Source organism: Pseudochaenichthys georgianus, chromosome 14, assembly GCF_902827115.2.
Source record: "Pseudochaenichthys georgianus chromosome 14, fPseGeo1.2, whole genome shotgun sequence".
NCBI lineage: Eukaryota > Metazoa > Chordata > Actinopteri > Perciformes > Channichthyidae > Pseudochaenichthys > Pseudochaenichthys georgianus.
Genome location: NC_047516.1, coordinates 38,662,333 through 38,683,770, shown reverse-complemented (window position 1 = coordinate 38,683,770; position 21,438 = coordinate 38,662,333). Strand labels below are relative to the sequence as shown.

The 21,438-nt window shown below is 43.8% G+C and overlaps 2 protein-coding genes across 4 annotated transcripts in view; one reads left to right on the top strand and one right to left on the bottom strand.

The window, feature by feature from the left end:
• Positions 1-21,438, top strand: part of ntm (neurotrimin) — a 639,130-nt gene that overhangs the window by 321,599 nt on the left and 296,093 nt on the right. The window lies entirely within an intron of this gene.
• Positions 4,389-6,564, bottom strand: LOC139435100 (uncharacterized). Its single transcript, XM_071205467.1, has 4 exons — positions 6,322-6,564; positions 6,053-6,146; positions 5,828-5,922; positions 4,389-5,495 (listed from the first exon to the last, which is right to left on the bottom strand). The coding sequence occupies exons 1-4, from the start codon at positions 6,512-6,514 to the stop codon at positions 4,786-4,788; spliced, it is 1,092 nt and encodes a 363-aa protein (XP_071061568.1). The 5' UTR covers positions 6,515-6,564; the 3' UTR covers positions 4,389-4,785.

The following is a 21,438-nucleotide window of genomic DNA, read 5'->3' as shown; positions in this document are numbered from 1 at the left end:
GTACAAAATATGTAAAGCACTTTTTTGTTAATGTATGATTTGCTGCATATAAGGAATAAAACAAAAATCCTCTGTCGTACCATATTGAAGTATCATTATTTTTGCATCGTGTTGAATCGCATCGTATCGCACCGAATCGCATAATGTTGAATCAAATCGTATCGAACTGTATCGCAACAGGGGTGAATCGTATCGTATCGCATCGCCTGGTGTTTCAAATGTATCGTTAATGTATCGTATCGTGGCAACGTATCGAGATGCGCATCGCATCGGCCTCAGTGATGGAGATGCACATCCCTAATGTAGATAGAATAAGAAATGTGCAGAATATGACAGTTTAATGGTGGAGGTACACACATATTGATAGATGTCTTGTAATGCACTGTTGAGGAACCTGTGACCCAAGTTTTTCATTCATTGCATAACTACACCGTAGTTGTGTGTGATATGTCAATACACCTTTGAAAATCTTGAAAGGGATGTGCAAAATAGCCATAATGTACAGTCTTTAATTAACTATTAGTAGAGAATAACGAGTAATGAATATACTTTATTACTTGTTTCCATTCATGTCAATTGCAGATACATGTTTAGTCTTCTCAAGCACCAACTATCAAATATCTCTCCTGATTGTTGGCACTTGACAATCACCTTCCCTGAATTTTACTCAGGTGTAACTAAAGTCTGATTTAAGGGTTGTTTATATTTCACATCATTAATCAGAATCTGCAAAGTAACTCAAATAAATGCAGTGGAGTAAAATACCAGGTTAACCTCTGAATTGTCGTGGAGTAGAATTACAAAGTAACAATGAGCTGTCATGTGGGTATATATTAATGCTGCACATTATGGACACAAGCGATTTTCACCCATTTATTAATTATATGTTTTACATTTGATAACACCAATGTGTTTAATAATGGCAACTTCTAATTGTGGGAAAAACGAAAACGTTCAGTAGAGACGTCCCATAGAACATTTTGCGAAACACAATAGCCAGCAGGTGTAGTTCTGGGGGGGCGTTCGACCGGCCCACTTCGGTACCGGCCCATCGGGATTCGTCCCGATGGCCAGTCCGCCACTGCACCCAGCCCACGTAAACTGTCAACGGGGGGAGCCTCGCTGCGGGGAAACGGTGGACCTAGTGTCCCGATCGGAGTGGGAATAATAATAATAATAATCCGTGCATTGTATCCATTAATTTCCCCAACATTGTGGTAAAAAAAACACACGTTTAATCCATGTTGGTGTACTACAACTACAAAAAGCATCGGTTTGTTTTCTCATCAGGAAATGCAGACCGGCTCAAACAAACGATTTTTAATCATCATCCTCACTCATCATTTAATGTATCATATGTTCGCCGGATTGACATGAAAGCACTAATAAATGTAGTTTCATCCACTTGAGTTTACAACCACAAAAATAATCGATTTGTTTTTATATCACATCTGACGGGAGGAAATTCAGCAGCTCTCACTCCCGATTTTTAATCCTAATGTAATCATCATCTTCACCACGATCATTTATGTTTATGTTCGCCGAATTGACATGAAAGCACTGACACATATGAATATACTGTAGTCAACTTCATTACAGCGTTATTAACGTGCCTAAACTCAGTAATTCACCATTTCTACGCATGACAACACACTTTGTCCGTGTTTGGCTCTCGAAGCGTTCCCGCATTGACGTCACTTCCGGCTTCCCCCAAAACTTCAAAATGACTCGAAGGAATTTCCACGCGATGTTCGAAATTATTGATATTTATCGTAACGGTATCGCTTTTTCTTTTTTAAACTGACGGTTCGAGATTACTAGTAGCCCAATATTTCATTGCACAACAGTTGTTGGGATGCTGTCACAGGCTCTTTAAGATCCATATTCAAACATACAGATTGTAAATGTGTTTGTTTGAACAGTTTGCAGGAGGCAGGGACTTGCTTTCAAGCAGAACAGGGCAAACAAACTTAGAGTGTTTACGTGTTCGGTGTAATGACGTAAAACGGCCTGGACAACTTCTGTAGTCCTATTCAGCCACTCGTTAACAACCATCGTTTTTCAGACACGTCAACTCTTCAAAAATCACCAGCGGGGTCACTGCTGATGTATTTAATGTTGTAGAACAAAACGTGATCTGTCTCTTCAATTTGTGTCAAACACAGACCTTATTTGGAGCTATTTTCCAAAATCCTATGGAGAAATTGCATTGCTTTTTATCGAAGGAACCGGACGTGGTAAAAATGCTAACTTACGTCCGGGTTTTAGGACACGTCACTGCGGTTCTCTATTGTCTCCAGGGGGAAATTCATTTGCACAGCTCTGTTGTGGTAATCTGTATTATATAAACCGTATTGGTACAATGAGCGACATCTAGTGGCGGATTGTGGAACATTGATTTGATTTTTCTCATGGCAGTTAGACTCAGGGGTGCCCAAGCAGTCGATCGTGATCGACCGGTCGACAACGGGGAGATTCCCAGTCGATCGTGAGATGTGTAGAACAACAATATTCTGTTTTATTAACATAATCTTCCTGTGCCAGAATAATGCACTTGAACGCATCAAAGCTTTGTGATTGGCCGGCGTGACCCAATGAGTCGGGCGTGGCTGGTGGGCAGTGGGCAGTGCACTAGTTCGCTGACGTTGTCCGTGGCAACAGGAGTGACAGTCCGCACACACACAAGACCGCAATTATGGCAGAAGCAAAAACAGCCCAAAATATATAATTTTCACTCCGAGTGGGAGGATGATTATTTCTGTATCTATTCCAATTCAAAGTCCATCTGTCTCATCTGCAATGCGAGCGTGGCTTTATCGAAGAAGGGTCATTTAGGAGCGGCATTTCAAAACAGTGCACAAACGCTACGAGACAGAATTCCCTCCTAATAGACCCTTTTTGTGTTTGTACACAATGATGACGTAGCACGTATGCGCGCGCATAGTGGCAACAGAAGGATGGCAGAGATAAACAGCTTGTCAAGCTACGCAAGGGGATTATCAACTAAAGATCGTGAATGTTACCTTAACAAGTTGACTTTGACAAATGGTGTCCGACTTCCAGATCCGTGTTCTATTGATGAGTGGGTTGAAGACGTTAGCAAGTGGCCGAATATACAGTGGCCAGATATACCTATTTAATTGAGAAACCGAGCGTGTACACCAGAGAGAAATTACGAGCCTATAAATCACTGGATGCTTACGAGTACGTTGTCTGTGGTCATGTACAGAACTTCAAATACCATGACATAGACTCAGAGTTTTGTATTTTGAGATCAGAAATTCTCCCTAGTCAAAGACAAGGACACAAGACAACGATGTATGAGGCTTGGGTTATAATCAACCAACGAGAAAACTACGTCCTCACAGCCTATTATTTGGTGTTGTGGGTTTGTAGGTAACAGTTCAGGGGTGTGTTACTGTCCTTTCAGCTGGCTATTACTCTCCTTTCAATATCAAAAATCGTATGCTTTGCCCTGTAACTTTCTCATCATAACCAGGGTTCGAAACTAACATTTTCATGAACAACAACACAGTGACAACAGGGTTCAAAATGTCAGCAGCTAATATCATTCAGTTACATTCAAAACCTGATTAAGCTTAGGATACTTACTCACATGTCTAGTAAGTTAGATGTTTAACTACTTCATAGCCAGAGCCGAGATTTGTCTGAGAGCAAATGTTACTTTCAAGCCCAGTATGTTTATTATGATTTTGTGAAATGTCAGGCTTGGATCATGCTGCAGCCATGCAGCTGCAATATTATTCAAAGTTGAGCTCTATGTTAGGATGGGAAGGACAGAGAAAGCAGCGGTTACTTCTGGAGTGTGCATGTGGAAAGACATCAGCAGGAAAGAAGTCAGACCAGCTCCATTGAGGGAAATCAGCTTCCACAAACCAAAGAGGCTTGGCAGGCAACTTCCAGCAGCTTCAACATCTGCTAGGAAGAATAGTAACACACCCAGAGGCATGTAATAGTTGACAGAGCCTAGATAAGTTTCCTTTTGCCATAGTGCATTTAATTAATTCTCAGGATTTCTCCTCAGTGTTTTGACACCATAATGTAGCCTGAGAAAGGTGTTACTTGGTGATGCAGAGATGAAAAACACTTCAGTGCAACAAGATATTTTAAGTTTTATTCTGTAATGCTATATATGTATCCATAGAGATAATTTGCGACCTAAAATTATTATTTACGGTTTACAACATACAGAACCAGTTTGATTCTAATATATTGTACATACTCCTACTTTCCATGTTGTTAATGTTTAGTGGCACTTTAAAGGAATGAAACTCTGTTAGTAACACCATTACAAATAAATGTGATACTGCACTCTGAATTGTTGAGATAATCTGGGGGGGAAAGGACCATTAGACACACCAGTGGTAGCCAATGTGGGGAGGTTTATTAAAATGTTTTAAGTCCAGTAGGCCTATATACATGTTTTACAAATGTACATACATGGTTATGTGTAACTCATTTGGGAACAACACTCTTACAGAGGTTTGTGAGGGCACCACATACAATAACAACATCATCTAGTATGTCAACCTGCGACAAAGGAATAACTGTTTGTAAAATCTTAAAGTTTTTCCACCGACCAATAACTCGCTCTACATGGATCCTCACACGAGAAAGTTGTCTAGATGTGTCCACTTCCTGTGCAGAAAGCCGCTTCTTTCCTTTTGTGAAATGAGGGATACGAAGGGTTGCCCCATAGGCTGCAAGCTCGTCTCTGATGAGAAATCCTCTGTCTGCTAAAACCTCATTCCTAGGCTCCAAAAGTTAGAGGAAACCTGACTCCTTAGTGATCTGCTTGTCTGAAACCCGTCCACCCCACCCAGGAGACAGAAATGAAATTGCACCAGCTGGAGTGATGCCGATCAAATATTTAATGGTGTTGTTGTGTTTATAGTTTGACCATGTCTGGGCCCTGGAAGTCAGATTACTGGGTCTAGCTATGAAAATGTCTGTGCAATCTATTATGCACCGGCATCTTCTAAAGTTGCGCTTGAATATTTTTGGCATATGTTTAAGTACTGCACCCTTACTTGGCCATTCAATGAGTGGCTTGAGGACCAAGGCCATAGCAGGGACCCAGCTCCGCAAAATATTCGATAAGGTGTTTTTTGATACCTGAAATCTATAAGCCAAGTCGGTATTACATAGGCCCAACCTTAATTTCATCAACACAATCAATAGGTGGTCCTCTACTTTAAGTTTGTTGTGAATTATTTCTACGCTGCCCATCATTTTTGTAATCAGCCACTCAAAAACCACAGAGGTCAGTCCTGTGAGAAAAATCAATTGTCCAATGTTGCACATAACAGTGGTGTAGGAGAATGTAGATTTTTGCAGCTCCTCTTTCAGCTTTACATTTTCTGCTCGTAGTGTGTCAAACTCCTGTCGCAGGTTGACATCTTCCTCCTGAAGTTGACTGTATCTCATGTTCAGATCATCGTACTCTCTCTTTGGAACTGGGATATCCTCTTCAGCTTTAATATAGAAAAGTGAAAAATTAGCATGTGCTGCAACCAATGCAAACAAGTTCACAATTCAGGGGTTCTCACACATTTTTACCAATGCATTTTCAAAACTTTTCCATGACAGAAGAGAAGATACATTATTGATCCCAGGGGGAGATGTTTCCTCTGCATTTGACCCATCAGGGGCCAGTGTACACGTCACACACAGACATACATAGCCATTGGAGCAGTGGGCCTGGCAGGAGCACACACACACTAGGAGCAACTCTTTCAGTGAGGGTGGGAACCCTGACAATCAATCAGTTAATTGTAAGATGAAATATTCATAAATATATTCATACCAGAACAATGATCCATGCTGCATTCTTGTTCTGGAGTTTCAGAATTAACACGTTGATTTGCTGCAGTGTCAGCTCTCCTCCTTTTCCTATGGTACCTACAGTAACAGCAGAAAAGTATAGTTAGACTCATCCATATCTCAAAACAGCAGCTGTAGGCACCAAAGCTTATGCAAGAGAGGAAAACAAAACATAAAACGACTGAGAGGAGGGCAACTCTAATCTTACCTGTCCATCTTTGCATTTGGGTTCTGGCTTTGTTTTGTGTACATGAACACAGATGGCACAACATCAGGACTACTAGAGTCCAATGATGCCTCGCCTGCAAAAATAAAACACAAACACGTTTGTTTAGCCTAGCAAGCTACTAGGCAAATCTAACGCCAGCTTATCAAACTTTAGCTGCATTTGATTATTGTTCTACATCATACAGACAATCACTAATGTAAACAAGGCTTTCCCGTCAAATCAAAGAGTAGGCTAGATAACCTCATTACCTGATATAAAGTGGGCGCTGCAGACGCGAGCATTTTTGATTATGTCCTCATTCCAGTCCACACGTTTAATCGCCTGCAGCCACAGACGCCGCTGGTTGCTTTGGAATGGTCGTGGTCTTCTCGGAATCCTATAAAACATTAGTCCGCCGGTGGAATAGCGATTCGTACAACCGTATACGCAACAACCAGACATGTTGATGCTGGGTACAGTTTGTAAATGCTTGCTAACCAGTTGCTACCTCGTCTTTGTCATTTAGAACTGCTGGAAAACAACACCACTTCCGTTGCCCACATGCGCGCGCAACTTTTTGATGACGTCGGCTGTAAAAGGGTCTATTCTGCCCTACGGTCCCAAAAGGGGAGGGGCCTGAAAGGACAGCTAAATGCACAGCAGTCCATTTTCACCCGCCCAACAAGAGCAAGGCTGCTACCATAGCATCTTAACGTGTCAGTCACGTTCTTGCGAAACACATGAAGTCTTTCAAAGACGGCGAAGTTGTGTAATAAGTAGGGCTGTCAAACGATTAAACATTTTAATCAGATTAATCACAGCTTAAAAAATAATTAATCATGATTAATCACCATTCGAACTATGTCCAAAATATGCCATTTATTTATGTATATTGTTGTGGGAATGGAAAGATAAATGAAAGATGGCGGATATATCCATTTAACACAGTATCTATGTTTATTATAACATTGTTCTGTGTGTCAAAATGAAAGACAGCCCACACACCTATCAATCATCAAACCGTGGGGTCTTAATTCATTACGTGTTGATATCAACGGGGGAGTAGGCTACTTCAGGAAAGTCGACAGAAGGGGGGGCGGCGGCGGCTAGTGGAATACTTCGTGACCACAGTGTGTGAACGTTGTGATCAGCTGTTTTAGCGCAGCTCTCCAGTGAAGGGGGGAGTCTCCCTCTGCAGCCGGTTGGCGTAGTTTTGGCACAATTCCGTTGTACAGACCGACGTTAACACCCTGTCTGTGTGCACACGGAGACCGACTCTGTCGTCCGGTGATCTAACCGCCTTCTGGAAAAGTTTCACAAGTACGTCGGTACGCAAATGCGCTTTGTGACACAAGTGACGGTACGCATTTCAGATTAAGCACATAACCTGCATACCAGTTATGTGCACCCCTGTACCAGAGCCATATTATTACTATTATATGGCTCTGCCCTGTACTACAGCAACAGTATTCTCCGTCGGGACTTCCTGCAACAACACCACGCCGTTATCAAAGATGTTCTATTGAGAAGACGATCACTACATGACAAAAGTTTTCAAAACCGTGGCTACTGAAATCAATCTGACTAACTGCTGTCTGTGCAATTTACTCCGCGCGAGTTGGCAGACTTTATTTTGCTTACTTTAACATCATTGTTCATGGTGGGGCTAAGCCATTTCTTGGTATGGGTGTAGCCTACCCCAGCCATACCCTGGCGCTGCCACTGGTGGCACGTATGGGGCGGGCCATTCTGCACATGCGTTAAATATTTTAACGCAATTAATTCAAAAAATTCATTACCGCCGTTAACGCGATAATTTTGACAGCACTAGTAATAAGCTTTCCTGGAGGCTGCCGACGCGCTTTTGGGGGACAGTAAAAAATAACAGAAGCATTTCAACAGGTTTTTGATATAATAAAAACTCAGGTTAGATACCGTTATTAATCAGCTGTACGTTTTAGTTTCTTTGAACTTATTCCTTATAATTATTGTACAAAATGGTAGAAGAATGCAAACTTAAATTGATTATAGTCTATTATCAATTCAGGTTAAGAAACTAGTGTTGCTTGCATCCTATTTTAAAAGGCATTTCTTTTTATACTCTACTAAAATGCAACAAAAAAAGGGTTTGATTCTATTGATTTTGTCTTTTTTATTGCACTTTGGCAGCAGATTCCTGAGTAGCTTCATATCTGAGTTGTCTTATTAGTAAGCCTAATTTATACTTTTGTAGCAACACTATTTTTATATAATGGCAAAGAAAGAGTTCAGAGTCTTTTCTTTTTTTCCTGTGTCATATGTGGCAGCACTGTTCATAGTTTCTTGAAAACATTACCCACTGTAGTTGTTAGGAATGGGTGAAGCAGGTAGGACTCAAATGCAGAATAACGAAAAGCGAGCTTTATTAAATAAATTAAAGCTGTGGCAAAACAAGGCAGAATCCAAAATATCCAACACCAACGAGCAGCACAAGGAACACAGACCGTGGAATGACATGGAGGGGAAACAATGAACCGACATGGAACACAGGGGAAGACTAGACTAAATACACAGAAGGGTAATCACAGAACAAGACACAGCTGGACAGGGGAGGAGAAACACAAGGACAACAGGTGAACACAATCGGGTAATCAGGGAGGGAAACAGACAGAAAGCAGACAGGCAGGAAACGGGGGTGAACACTTTACACAATAAAACTACAAACGTGACATAACCCCCCCCTCAAGGGACGGATCCCAGACGTCCCAAAAAAAGGTCCAGCAGGGTGGGTGGAGGGGGACCGGAGGGAGGACACCTAACTAGGGCCAAGAAAGGGTGGGTGGAGGGGGTCTGGAGGACGGGTCTCGGGCGGACGGCCCGGGGGAAAGGCAGAGACCAAGGAGGGGGTCTCGGGCGGAAGGCCCGGGGGCAAGGCAGAGACCAAGGAGGGGGTCTCGGGTGGACGGCCTGGGGGCAAGGCAAAGTTCAAAAAGGGGCGAAGGCCACAGCGGGCAAACTCAGGGGGCCGTGCATGAGGGCAAAAGCAGCGGCAGGAAGAGTCAGCCGGGCTCGAGGGAGAAGACCGTGGCTCTCAGGGGGCCGGGCTCGAGGGCGAAGACCAGACAGCTCCGGAGGCCAGGCAGGACCCGGTGTCGGCCGAACAGGAACCGGAGCCAGTGGGACAGGCTTCGGCAGGATCCCCCACGGAAGAGGACCAGTAGTTGGCAGGACCCCCGGTGAGACAGGTGATGGTGGGGCCTCCAACGGAACAGGACAAGGGGTTGGCAGGACCCCCGGCAGAAGAGTTGTCGGCGGGACCCCCAGAGGAACAGGACATAGGGTTGGCAGGACTCCCGGCAGAAGAGTAGTTGGCAGGACCCCCGGCAGGAGAGTAGTCGGCGGGACCTCCAACGGGACAGGACAAGGAGCTGGCAGGACCCCCGGCAGAAGAGCAGTCGGCGGGGCCTCCAACGGGACGGGACAAAGGGTTGGCAGGACCCCCGGCAGGAGAGTAGTCGGCGGGGCCTCCAACGGCACAGGACATAGGATTGGCAGGACCCCCGGCAGGAGAGTAGACGGCGGGACCTCCAACGAGACAGGACAAGAAGCTGGCAGGACCCCCGGCAGGAGAGTAGATGGCGGGACCTCCAACGGGACAGACATACGATTGGTAGGACCCCCGGCAGAGGAGTAGTCGACGGGGCCTCCAACGGGACAGGACATGGAGTTGGCAGGACCCCCAGCGGAACCTCCAACAGACCAGGACATTGGGTAGGGACTTGAGACGTGACTCGAGAGGGGAACTAGAGACGGAACTCCAGAGGGGACTAGAAGAGAGACTAGAGGAGGAACAAGAGGAGGAACTAGAGGAGGGAACTCGAGAGGGGACTTGAGAGGGGAACTAGAGAGGGGACTCGAGGAGGGACTAGAGAGGGGACTAGAGGAGGGACTAAAGGAGGGACCTCGAGAGGGAACTCGAGAAGTGACTAGAGGAGGGACTAGGGAATTGACTAGAGGCGGGACTTGAGTAGGGACTAGAGATGGAACTCGAGAGGTGACTCGAGAGGGGACTGGAGAGGGAACTGGAGATGGGACTAGAGAAGGGACTAGTAAAGGGACTAGAGAAGGGACTAGAGAAGGGACTTGAGTAGGGACTAGAGATGGGACTAGAGAAGTGACTAGAGGTGGGACTGGATAAGGGACTAGAGAAGGGACTAGGAAAGTGACCTGAGGAGGGACTAGGGAAGGGACTAGAGAAGGGACTAGGGAAGGGACTATGGCAGCTGGGACCAGGACTGGGGCCGGAACCATGGCTGCTGGGGCCAGAACTGGGGCTGTAACCATGGTTGCTGAGGCCGGAACCAGGGCCGGAACCATGGCCGCTGGGGCCAGAACTGGGGACGGAACCATGGCTGCTGGGACCGGCACTGGAGCCGGAGCCGCTGGAGTACGGGCTGGAATCCTGGCCTTGCATCTTCCAGAGACCTTTTGGAGGCTCCGTGGACCTCCAAACGCCAGACGGGTTCCTGAGAAAAGGTCTGAGGTTGGAACTGGAGCCGCTGGAACCGGAACAGATGCCTGGACCATGGCTGTGTGGGCCAGGTAATCGAGCAAGGAAACATAGCTCTGCGGGCCGGTACTAGTACATGGATCCATGGCTGTGGAAACCGGAACTGAAGCCGGGACCATGGCTGTTGGAGCACGGGCTGGAATCCTGGCCCTGCGTCTCCTAGAGGCTTTTTGGAGACTCTGTGGACCTTCAACAGGACAGTAGTCGGATCCCAGGAAAGGGTTATAAGCTTGTGACAATTCTTCAGGGCTACTTGTAAAGGTTTGTAGCCACTCAGGCAACAAGCTCCTGAGCCAGGGCTTGCGAGCAACCTCCCGGCGTGCCTCCTTCAAAGCAGCCTCTTTACCCCGTCTAGATGAGGCGTTCTTCCAGGTGTAAAAAATGTACTCCAGAGAGTACCCAAGACATTCCGCCTGTGGGGCCAAAACATTAAAATCTGCTGAGTCCATGTGGTCGGTTCATTCTGTTACGACTGGGTGAGCAGGTAGGACTCAAATGCAGAATAGCGAAAAGCGAGCTTTATTAAATAATAAAGCTGTGGCAAAAACAAGGCAGAATCCAAAATATCCAACACCAACGAGCAGCACAAGGAACACAGACCGTGGAATGACATGGAGGGGAAACAATGAACCGACATGGAACACAGGGGAAGACTAGACTAAATACACAGAAGGGTAATCACCGAACAAGACACAGCTGGACAGGGGAGGAGAAACACAAGGACAACAGGTGAACACAATCGGGTAATCAGGGAGGGAAACAGACAGAAAGCAGACAGGCAGGAAACGGGGGTGAACACTTTACACAATAAAACTACAAACGTGACAGTAGTGACTTGTGAATAAACTCCAACTCTGTATCAACAACACTGTTGTGTGACTTCAGTTAAATACTTGTATGTGTGTAGATTAGAAAGAGGTAAGATAAAGGATCTGCAGTATTTCATGAAGTATTCATCGTACAAAGGTCAGTTTTATACAAGTAGAAGTGTGTATTTACCTGGCAGTAGGCTGTCAGTAATGGCTACGCCTCTCTATTTGGACTGGTCGATCTCGGCAGACTGGCAACTTTAAAAGTAGCTCTCAGTTTAAAAAAGGTTGGGCTGGTTTGTCTCTCGATCAGGGGTGATCGAGAGACAAACCAGGGGACTTTACCTGTGTCTGTCCATTTGGTGTAGTGTTTTATCCAATATTACATTTGGTTTATATATTAGTCACTTTCTTATGAAATGCCAGGTTTTAGGCCTTGGTCTGAACATTCAATCCTGGAAATAAAAAATCAACCAGATACATTTTTCTAGATAGATAGTAAGTAAGTAACATCTGTATAGGAAGACGAGTTAAGGGGTAGAGGAGAAAAGGTTATGGTATAATTACAGAGCCAATTTATAAATGGAGGAAATCAATTTTAGTCTGTAAGAACAGAACAGAATGAGAGGGGTCAATCCGGAATACATATAAAGAAGCAAAGAGATTGTAGAGCAGTGAGAATGAAAAATTGCCAGTATTTTTCGTTGTTGTTAGAGAGAAAAAAAATCGCCCCCTCGGATTTTTTAACAGCCCCCTCAGTCATTTCATCCTGGAGCCGGGCCTGGATTATGGGATGCTGCAATGATCTGTTTGGTGTTTCAGCCAATCAGAGACATGTTCTGTATACATCTGAGATCTATAATATATTGTTGAGAAATACTCTAATAGGGGGCCTTTCCGATTCCCACTCCCATGTCAGCACTGTAGCTACTGTGCATATGACAATAAAGCCTTTGAATCTTAACATTTTCAGTAAAGATTTTAGCATGGGGGATTTCATGTAACTTTAAAAGAGTCAACGCTCTGTAGTTCTGTGAATCTAAAGAGAGACTTATTTATGAATCCCGCAGCAGACCTTCGATAAGACTGGAACATCGTCTTTTCTGCTGAGGGCTGAAGGCCGAGCACACACTTCTGATTCATTCATATGTATCAGGTCAAGCAGGTAGTCTAGACTGTCTTCGCCTACTTCCTAGAGTAAATCACATCCTCTCTCTAAATGTATTTCCTCTCTCCTGGATCACACATAATTGACTGTTTTCTTCTTTTTAAAATCCATCATCCTCTCCAGTGTACCATCATCTTATCTGAAGCCATGAGTGTGTAGCAAGGCTAAACGTGTGATAGAAATGCATTAGTGTGTGGAAGACTGTGTCACTTCAGAAAAGGTTTGCATCTTCCATCATCTTTCAGGACAGTCCATGGTGACATGTTGTAAAAGATGCAAGAGAGGAAGGACAGTATGAAGAGGGCCTGTGGGAGCGGGAATAATCTGTTTGATTTGTCAACTAAAGTGCCCCAGCCTCCTTATTGGGACATGTGCTGTATTGTTTGTGTATGAACATATTCATATCTACCCTGCTCGATCGAGTCATAATCTGTACCTTGTCAAGTTCTCCTTCGCACACTCACACATTCCCTGCTCCCAATGGGTTCGTTCAGTGACAGAGAAATAAAGGGAGACACAAGCACATTTCAGATACAAATGCTTCAGAGGAAAGGCCACTTTCACCGCAGTCATGTACGCTCAGCAGAGCTTGCATTGCCACCAGGTGTGAAGTTTTCCATAGGCCACATTTATAAGGATGGTAACCAGGTGGGTCCCACAGAGCCCTCCATGGTGCACAGTTCACTCTTCAGTCATGTTGATACAACTGCAGGGATAAAGAGATACATGCTCTCAGACTGACCGGTGAGCATAACAGAGAGGAAAGAGCACAGCTACTTCTGCCAGAGGCTTTCTCTTTCTTTTTTCTAGCCATTCCCATCACCACTTTTCACCCTGCTCAACGGTGCAGCAAAAACATTTATATCCATTCGAATAACTCAGAAGCATTAAAGGAAAAAGGGAAAAGTTTGGGATGCTGGGCCAAAGGGGATGGAGTTGGATTGGAGGTGATATATGCCGTGGATGCTTGGATTACTTTTGCCAGACGTCATGTGGAGTTAGAGTTCATTTCAGGAGACAGATTGTTCACAGAGTGGTGTAGCTGTGAGGTGCATGGAGGTAAGATCAAAGCCAAAGCAATAAATAACAGGCAGACATAGTTATTTTATTTAGAAATAAAAGAATACATGTAATCCTATGGTTCTATCTAGGTATGGCAAAACATCAGAGAACTGAAGGCTTTCATTCAGATATTTTGAATATCTGGAATGATTCTGAACTTTAGTCCATAAAGGAGAATTTGAGACTTCACAGTTTGTATCATCAGTTTATAGTTAAATGATTATATAAATGATTGATTATATTTGTCTCAAACTAGACTTGACTTGTGAACTGGAATGTTCTAATACATGAACACAAGCCACCTGAGCAGCAGGTACAAAAGTTATACCCTCACCACTTCTTCTAGAGAAGTGTTCTGTACCAGGGATTTTAAGGTCAGAAAATGTTTGCGTTGCAGACAACATAATTATAAGTATAATTATAAGTATGCATCCATTGTCCCATTCATTATGTGCGGACAGGTAGGACGCTTGCTGTATAATTGGCAGCACCCTCAGGTCTCCTGCAGTTATCTGCAGTTTTTTCCCCCCGAAGTCAGGCACCGCGTCTTTTCCAAAAGCCAGCCGGTTAGAGTCTGTAGACTGTTAATGCCTGTCAGATACTCTGATAGGATTTGATTGAATGCTATGGGCAAAAAAACAATTACATACTATTGCAAACTCTGCAGGAAAGCAGAAAGAGCCTGGCGAGGCTGGGGTTATTTCTTGAAGAGCACCAGCCCCATCTTCTGTCCCTGCCAGGCAAAAGCAACGCTATTAATCTTCATCACATGGATGCAAACTGAACTGTCTGAGAGTGAAGCAGGAAAAATGAGTGCAACTCTGGTTTAGATGTGGTTTGCATATATCATGAATCATTGCTGATCAATACCACATCATTTCATTCAGGCTTTCTGACAGCGTGAATCATGTGCAGGCGTTTGTGTGGGGAGAGACGATGTGCCTGATGTGAGCTCAGCCCCAGGATGAATGCAGCATTACCTGAGTGTGCTGTATAGCTCCATCTGATGAGCTGATGATGGTGATATCTAATGATGACCTCACACCCGAGGCCGGCCTCTCACCTTAGGACTTGATTACAATTCCTGAGCTCAAACTGAAAGGCTCATTTTGTCACTCAATTATTTTACAGCAGAAAAAAAAATGTTTGGTATTGTTTATTATTGTATATAAATATGTTTTTTTGTCAGTATCTTAAAGTCATTATCTTTACCTCACAAGATAAAATCACTTTTAATAATAATAGAACTGTATGTTTATGAATGAGCTAAATTAAACTATAATGACATTCTAAATACAACAGCCACTGGCAGGGCCGGCCCTAGACTTTTGGTGTCCCTAAGCGAGCTTTGGCTTGGGGGCCCCCTCACTCTAGCGCGTTCTCACTACACTAGAGATGTTAAGATTCACCGATTCGCATCGGTGCACCGGCATAAACGTTCAAGATGCGAGTGCACCGGTTGAAAGAGTGCACATCCGCTACAGGTTGGGTTGAACCGGGTTGAACTCGCGATGCATCGATGCATCGATGCGTAGCGTCTTTGCATCGGTAAAAAACCGATTCAAAATCCCCTCATCTTGTCAACGCTCAGCAGAGACGATCTTTGATATTTGCTTCGCCACTACGGAGGCTGAGAGTCTCAGTTATCAACACACACGGAAGTTGAGGAGAAAGAGAAACGCAGCGCACCGAAAAATACCTACAAATCAAACGTTTGGCAACACTTCGGATTGTTCAAGAAAGACGGTGTAATATTCCTTTATGCTATATAGTTGACCGCAGGTCATGGAGAGTAATAAGGTATCCGTAGACCTTTGTATGAGGTATCTTTATTACTTAACAGGTCTACAGCCATGATACATAGATCTGTCCTAGATGCGGGCTTGCATACACACAGTATCACTCCGCAGGCGCACCCCATCAGTAACGTCCTGATGGTATATGTGCGCGACACTATATACTACAGACGGTCAACTTGAAAAATCGCTCGCAAATTGTTAACGATGCCGAGCCGCTTTAAAGTACACACGTAGTATGAGGAACTTAGCGACGCACATAAAGAGGCGACATGGGGTCTGCGGCTGAAAAGAGAAACCTGAAAGTTAGACATATGAGTTAAATCACTCAGTGAGGTGTTCCTGTCAGAGAGAGTGGTGTTTAGTTTACAGCAGCCTGTGACGGCCAATAATAATTTAAATGTCTTCCTTACTGTAAGCAGTTATGAAATAGCTGTTTGTGAAAGGTTATTTGTATTCTGTATTGTTCATATAGAACCCACTGCTTTCTGCTCACTGGTGAGTCAGCCTATGGATGAGTGTTCAGCACATCAGGCTGGCAGCTGTATGGGCATTGCACTATATATGGTAGCTGTTATTTGCACATTGTTAATCATGAGCAATGCATCCTTACATTGTTTAACTGTGAGGTGTTATACAATTGTACTGTACTCTGGAGAGCTTTTAAAAGTAAAAAAATAAACGGCATGATGGGATGTGCAGTACCAAATATGTAAAGCACTTTTTTGTTAATGTATGATTTGCTGCATATAAGGAATACAACAAAAATCCTATGTCGTACCATATTGAAGTATCATTATTTTTGCATCGTGTTGAATCGCATCGTATCGCACCGAATCGCATAATGTTGAATCAAATCGTATCGAACTGTCTCGCAACAGGGGTGAATCATATCGTATCGCATCGCCTGGTGTTTCAAATGTATCGTTAATGTATCGTATCGTGGCTACGTATCGAGATGCGCATCGCATCGGCCTCAGTGATGGAGATGCACATCCCTACACTACACACAACACGGAACCAACTTTTGTCTTATGATGTTAGCATAAGAACACATTGTATAAATAAGCATGTAAACACCGTGGACCTAACATCCTCTTGTGGGGTCCGGGGGCATGCTCCCCCAGGAAGATATTTTTAAAAATATTTAAGTTAAAAGCATCAATCTGGTGCACTTTGAGAGCAACATTAAGAGATCTATGGATACATCTCTCAACACCCATATGAAACTTAACTGTAAACAGATTTTTCTTTATGGATATTTTATAAATCACTTAAACTGTATTCTTGTTTTGTCATATAGTATTTCATAATTGTTTTTCATTTATTCTCTCTGGCTGTCCATCTCATAATGTTCACATAGAAACTAGCTGTCAATAGGAATATAATGCAGAAGAATTATAATTTCATGCAAAAATCTGTCACAAAAAGAGGTTTCACATTTAAATTCAGGTGTTGTTATGGCCACGTCAGTGGCCAAACAGCCACATGTACTGCTGCAAATACTTTCAAAACATGCTGTCGATACGTAAAGCAGTGGCAACTATGCCACCATTTCAGCTGGCTTTTTCTCAGAAATACTGTCACATAACATCCATATATTTCAGTGCTAGGTTGATGCTTAGCTAAACTAACTATGAAACACTTTAACTGACAGGACTCCGGATCAACTGTGTACTGTAAGGTAGCTTCTAGCTTCATGTCGAACAGTAAGTCAACATTTCCCAGAGAGCTTTCTTTTAAATCACCAGGTAACGCTAAAAAACATTACATTTAGATTTTATGACAAAGTGTTTATTTAATATATCTGGCTAGCTATTCAAAGTAACGTCAACGATTCAAAGTAACGTCAACGTAGCTGTAATGTATGCTTTGCTTACATGTTCGCATAACTTGGAAGTTTACTGACATTTACACACCTTGTTTACCTGGCTCAAGTGGTGGCTCTGGGGTTGTTGTGTGAGCCACCACTTGAGAATGTTCGTCTTTTTTAAGAAAACAATTTCTTATGTCCATCTTCAAAAACTCTGAGTCCGACTGACAGTTTATTTTAAACAGTGTCACAGCTCACAGGATAGGTACCTGTCAGCCAATAAGACAGATGTTTATTTCCATTCAACTCTCTGGTTGGTCTGGTGTCTTGCCTCTGTTGCATTCACTGAACGCTGGAAATTACAATCCTGCCGTCCTCTCTAGTGTCATGATGAGGTTCAGGTAAAGCACGGTTAATGTATTATATTATTGACTCAATAATATAATACATGACTTTGAGAGTAGGCAATCTAGGCATATTAACACAATTAATTAAACATACTTATCACGGCGACGGTGTACTGATATTTTTGTATTCTTTTTGTTGTTGCTAGGGGGCCCCTTAGTGGCTGCGGGGCCCTAAGCGGCCGCTTATGTCGCTTAATGGGTCAGGTCGGCTCTGGCCACTGGTCCATGCTCCATGGCAAAGAAAGCAGGGCTCCTGCAGCCTGTAAGCATGTGTTTTCAGTAGTATTTGTAGTATTATTGGTACTATTTTCATTATTAGTTTCATTATATATAAGTATAGGACTATATATGCAATGTATATTGTAAAACAAAGTCAACACTTCCAGTTCCAACATGTTCTTCCCAGTGTTGTTTCCAGCTGTTTCTCTCAAGTATCTACATTGCAGTGTTGTAGTCAAGTCACCAATTCACAAGTCCAAGTCACTCTCGAGTCACCACTCTTCGAGTCCGAGTCCAAGGGAGAGTCGTAGTCGAGTCCGAGTTCAAGTCCGAGTCACCCAAGGAGTGTCCGAGTCGAGTCATCAATACCTGTGTTCAAGTCCGAGTCCAAGTCCAAGTCCGAGTCACCTAAGGAGTGTCCGAGTCGAGTCCGAGTCATCATTACCTGTATTCGAGTCGGAGTCCAAGTCCGAGTCACCTAAGAAGAGTCCAAGTCAACACGGAGTCTTCGTGTATTAATCTTCGTGGATATATGTGTTGAAATGTAGCTGCTCCTCTACATTGCTTTTATCCTGTCATGTTATACTAATCTGTCTATTGAACTGCTGTGAAGCGACTTTGGCTACAATTCTTGTAATAGGTGCTATTTTCATTCTATAATACACAGTTTAAGCCCGGATGCCCCCGGCGGAGAAATGCTAACGCTCACGCTACATTAGCATCTGCGATCTTTTCTACTTCGTGCTATCTGCACAAATGGTTTACATTAAACATTAAAAAGACCAGGCAGTTCAGAGAGAATGCACAGGCAGCTTTGCATGACATTCTTCTGGACGTGTTTGTGGTGATAGTGAGGGTAATCTATCGTTTTGTTGACAAGACAGTAGTGACGGCCATCTTGGTGACGTGTGTTGTTCTGCGAGACCAGAGATGTAGTTCATTGAGCGTTTCACACAAACAAATGTGTTACTTCACAGATTTTAATTGTTTTGACTTGCAAAATTATCTTTTAGATTGACAAACATCATACGTGTAATTCGTGGCACAATTCAAACAGGATCGAAAGATAATCTTTCTCTCGCCATTGACTTCAATAAATAATTTTTCCAAAATAAGGTCCGGAAGTAGATGGCCGTGACTTTGCCTCTCTATGCGCTCTGCAGCAGTAGCCCCGCTGCGACAGAGTCCAACAGAGAGGCAGAAGCCTAGAAGTGATCCTTCGTTAGCGTGAAGAGTCTGCTCAGCTTTATGCGCTCCGCTCCTTGGACAAATGTAGTTGGTGATCCCTGATCTACAGGGACCAAACGGCATTGCCCCGCCGTGAGCCCTGGGGCAGACCCTTCCCACACAGGATGCCTCTCCCCTATTTTGAAAGCAGCCCTTCACTTTCAGTCTTGTTCGTTAGAGCAGACCCCCCCCAAGAGCCAGCCAGCCAGTCTGTGAAAGGCCACAGGAGCATTGTATAAGCATCCCATCCTTTGGTTAGAACAAACCCCTTTGCTCTCCTATACCTAATCAGGATTCCCCCCCACCTCCCTATTCTTCTGACAGCATGACTACCTGTGGTGTTGTTCTGCCGGGGGATTAAAAACCTCTGAGTGCACCTTCAGGAGGAGAAAGCAATGGGAATGAACTGAGGTTCAGCATTATCAGCCAGCGTGCCATAGGTGGCTGCCGTCCTAAGCCCTGAGGAAAAGGACTTAATAACAGCCTAATTAAGAGCACAGTCCTCCGCTGATAAGGGTCCCCTGAGACACGCTAATTAAAAGCAGAGGGGGGCTTCAGAGTGGGCAGATTGGACACAGTCAGTGAAACTTTAAGTTTCATGCCAAAACAAAAGCCGGGCTAATCTGTCTGCTTCCTGTGTTGCTTTGTGTCTGCCCTGATGCTCCTCACAGGTATGTATTAATGGTGGCCATATTAAGACTAGAAAAGGGTGAATTTGCACAATGATCCTGACAAATTAGATTTGTTCGTGTGTGTATGTAGAAAGTTCCCCCTGCATGGAGGCGCCCACTTGGTGGCAGAAGAGCTCTACTGACTCACATACAGCTCTCTCCCCGAGCAGGAGAAAAACACTTCTGCTTCCAGGTAAAATCAGGAGTAGATGTCATGAGTATCACCCTGGTTCTGTTCAGACAGACGTACCTGTTTTCCATGTGAGGAAGAAGATGTTCCTATTGGGATTTATGAACAGTTCTTAGGAAACCATAACATGCCATGTTCCTTTCACAGAGATATTCCGTCTCATGTGAGTGATGCTGTCTGGATCATTGTGAATATTGTTCTTGAATTAAACCTGAAGGTATTTGAAGAGTAGCTTATTCTAATGTTACCTTTGTAATAAGTACTAGATACATTTAGGATTTAAGACAATATCGCATTATCACAGCTATATATCTGCAGCATGATGCTTGGGGGGGTTTAAAGTATTTCTCCATTACTGGAAGCCGACAATAATGTGTCATACGTCAAAAGCATGTTTATCTTTGAGCAGTGTCCACTTAGGCCACTGTGCAACTGCATGAGGAAATATCAAGGCTACGGAAACCATCACAATTCCACATTTCCCTCTGGCAGTATAACTCAGGCACTTCAAAGTTCTTCTTTGTTGTTCTGCTTACAAAAAATGTCTACCTCAGTGGATTTCATGTTGGGCATACAATGTTTCTAACATTACTATCATCCAAGAAAAGTGGAAGAATAAGTGACTCAGAGTCAGATAATATTGTGCTCGGCAGTCACGTGCATGTGGCATGCATGCAGTCCTGTTTTGATACTAACATGCGTAGCTAATGGAATAGCGAGAGCAAGCAGAAAAAGACATGTCCTGCTCCGTGCACTCCTGTTGTCTCTGGTTTCATCCTTATCCATTTCACTGCCAATGCTAGTGCTGTCATGATAGTAAGGGCAAGGACTGTTCATACGCAAAGCATTTCTCATCTGGGAAGAATTGATTTAATGACAACATGCAGTAGCCGCAATCGATGCTGCAGAGGCAAAGGTACATTATGAGGAAAGGAAGACAGATAATGGAGGATCACAGAGCCATTTCCATCACTCTAACTAGCATCCTTGAACACTCCCCCTCTCCTTACTCCAAAATTACCCAGTGGAACAGGCCAGTGTCTGAACATGTTTCATTTCCTCCACACCTCCCCTTCTATGACCCACTTGCCTCCCATCAGAGTCACATGTGGGACTACTGGAGGATGATCATTTAAGCTTGTGACCCACAGTTTGAGCCTCTGCTGGTACTCAGCTGACTGCTGTACGTGTGGATGGGGATAGATATTTCATAAGTTCCTTAAAAAACACAAACACACACTATGTTTAGGATCCAACTCAAGTCTTTAGAAGGGAATGGTTTCTCTGCCGGTGGCAGCATCTCATGACACGATCGTCTAAACAGTGAGAGTAAAGAGTTAATGACTTCTATTATCGCAGAGTTTACGATGTTGCATGTTTTATAACATATGTACGGTGGCCCTGAAGTGAAAGACACCACAGCATTTCACAAAACACCACAGCATTTCACAAAACACCACTGAACAGGTTAGCCA

Excerpts from the sequence above, each read along its gene's own strand:
- LOC139435100 (XM_071205467.1), bottom strand. The coding sequence starts at position 6,514 with ATGTCTGGTTGTTGCGTATACGGTTGTACGAATCGCTATTCCACCGGC. Across the intron at positions 6,147-6,321 it reads CAGCGCCCACTTTATATCAG|GCGAGGCATCATTGGACTCT; the intron begins GTAATGAGGTTA and ends TTATTTTTGCAG. Across the intron at positions 5,496-5,827 it reads CAGCATGGATCATTGTTCTG|CTGAAGAGGATATCCCAGTT; the intron begins GTATGAATATAT and ends TCTATATTAAAG.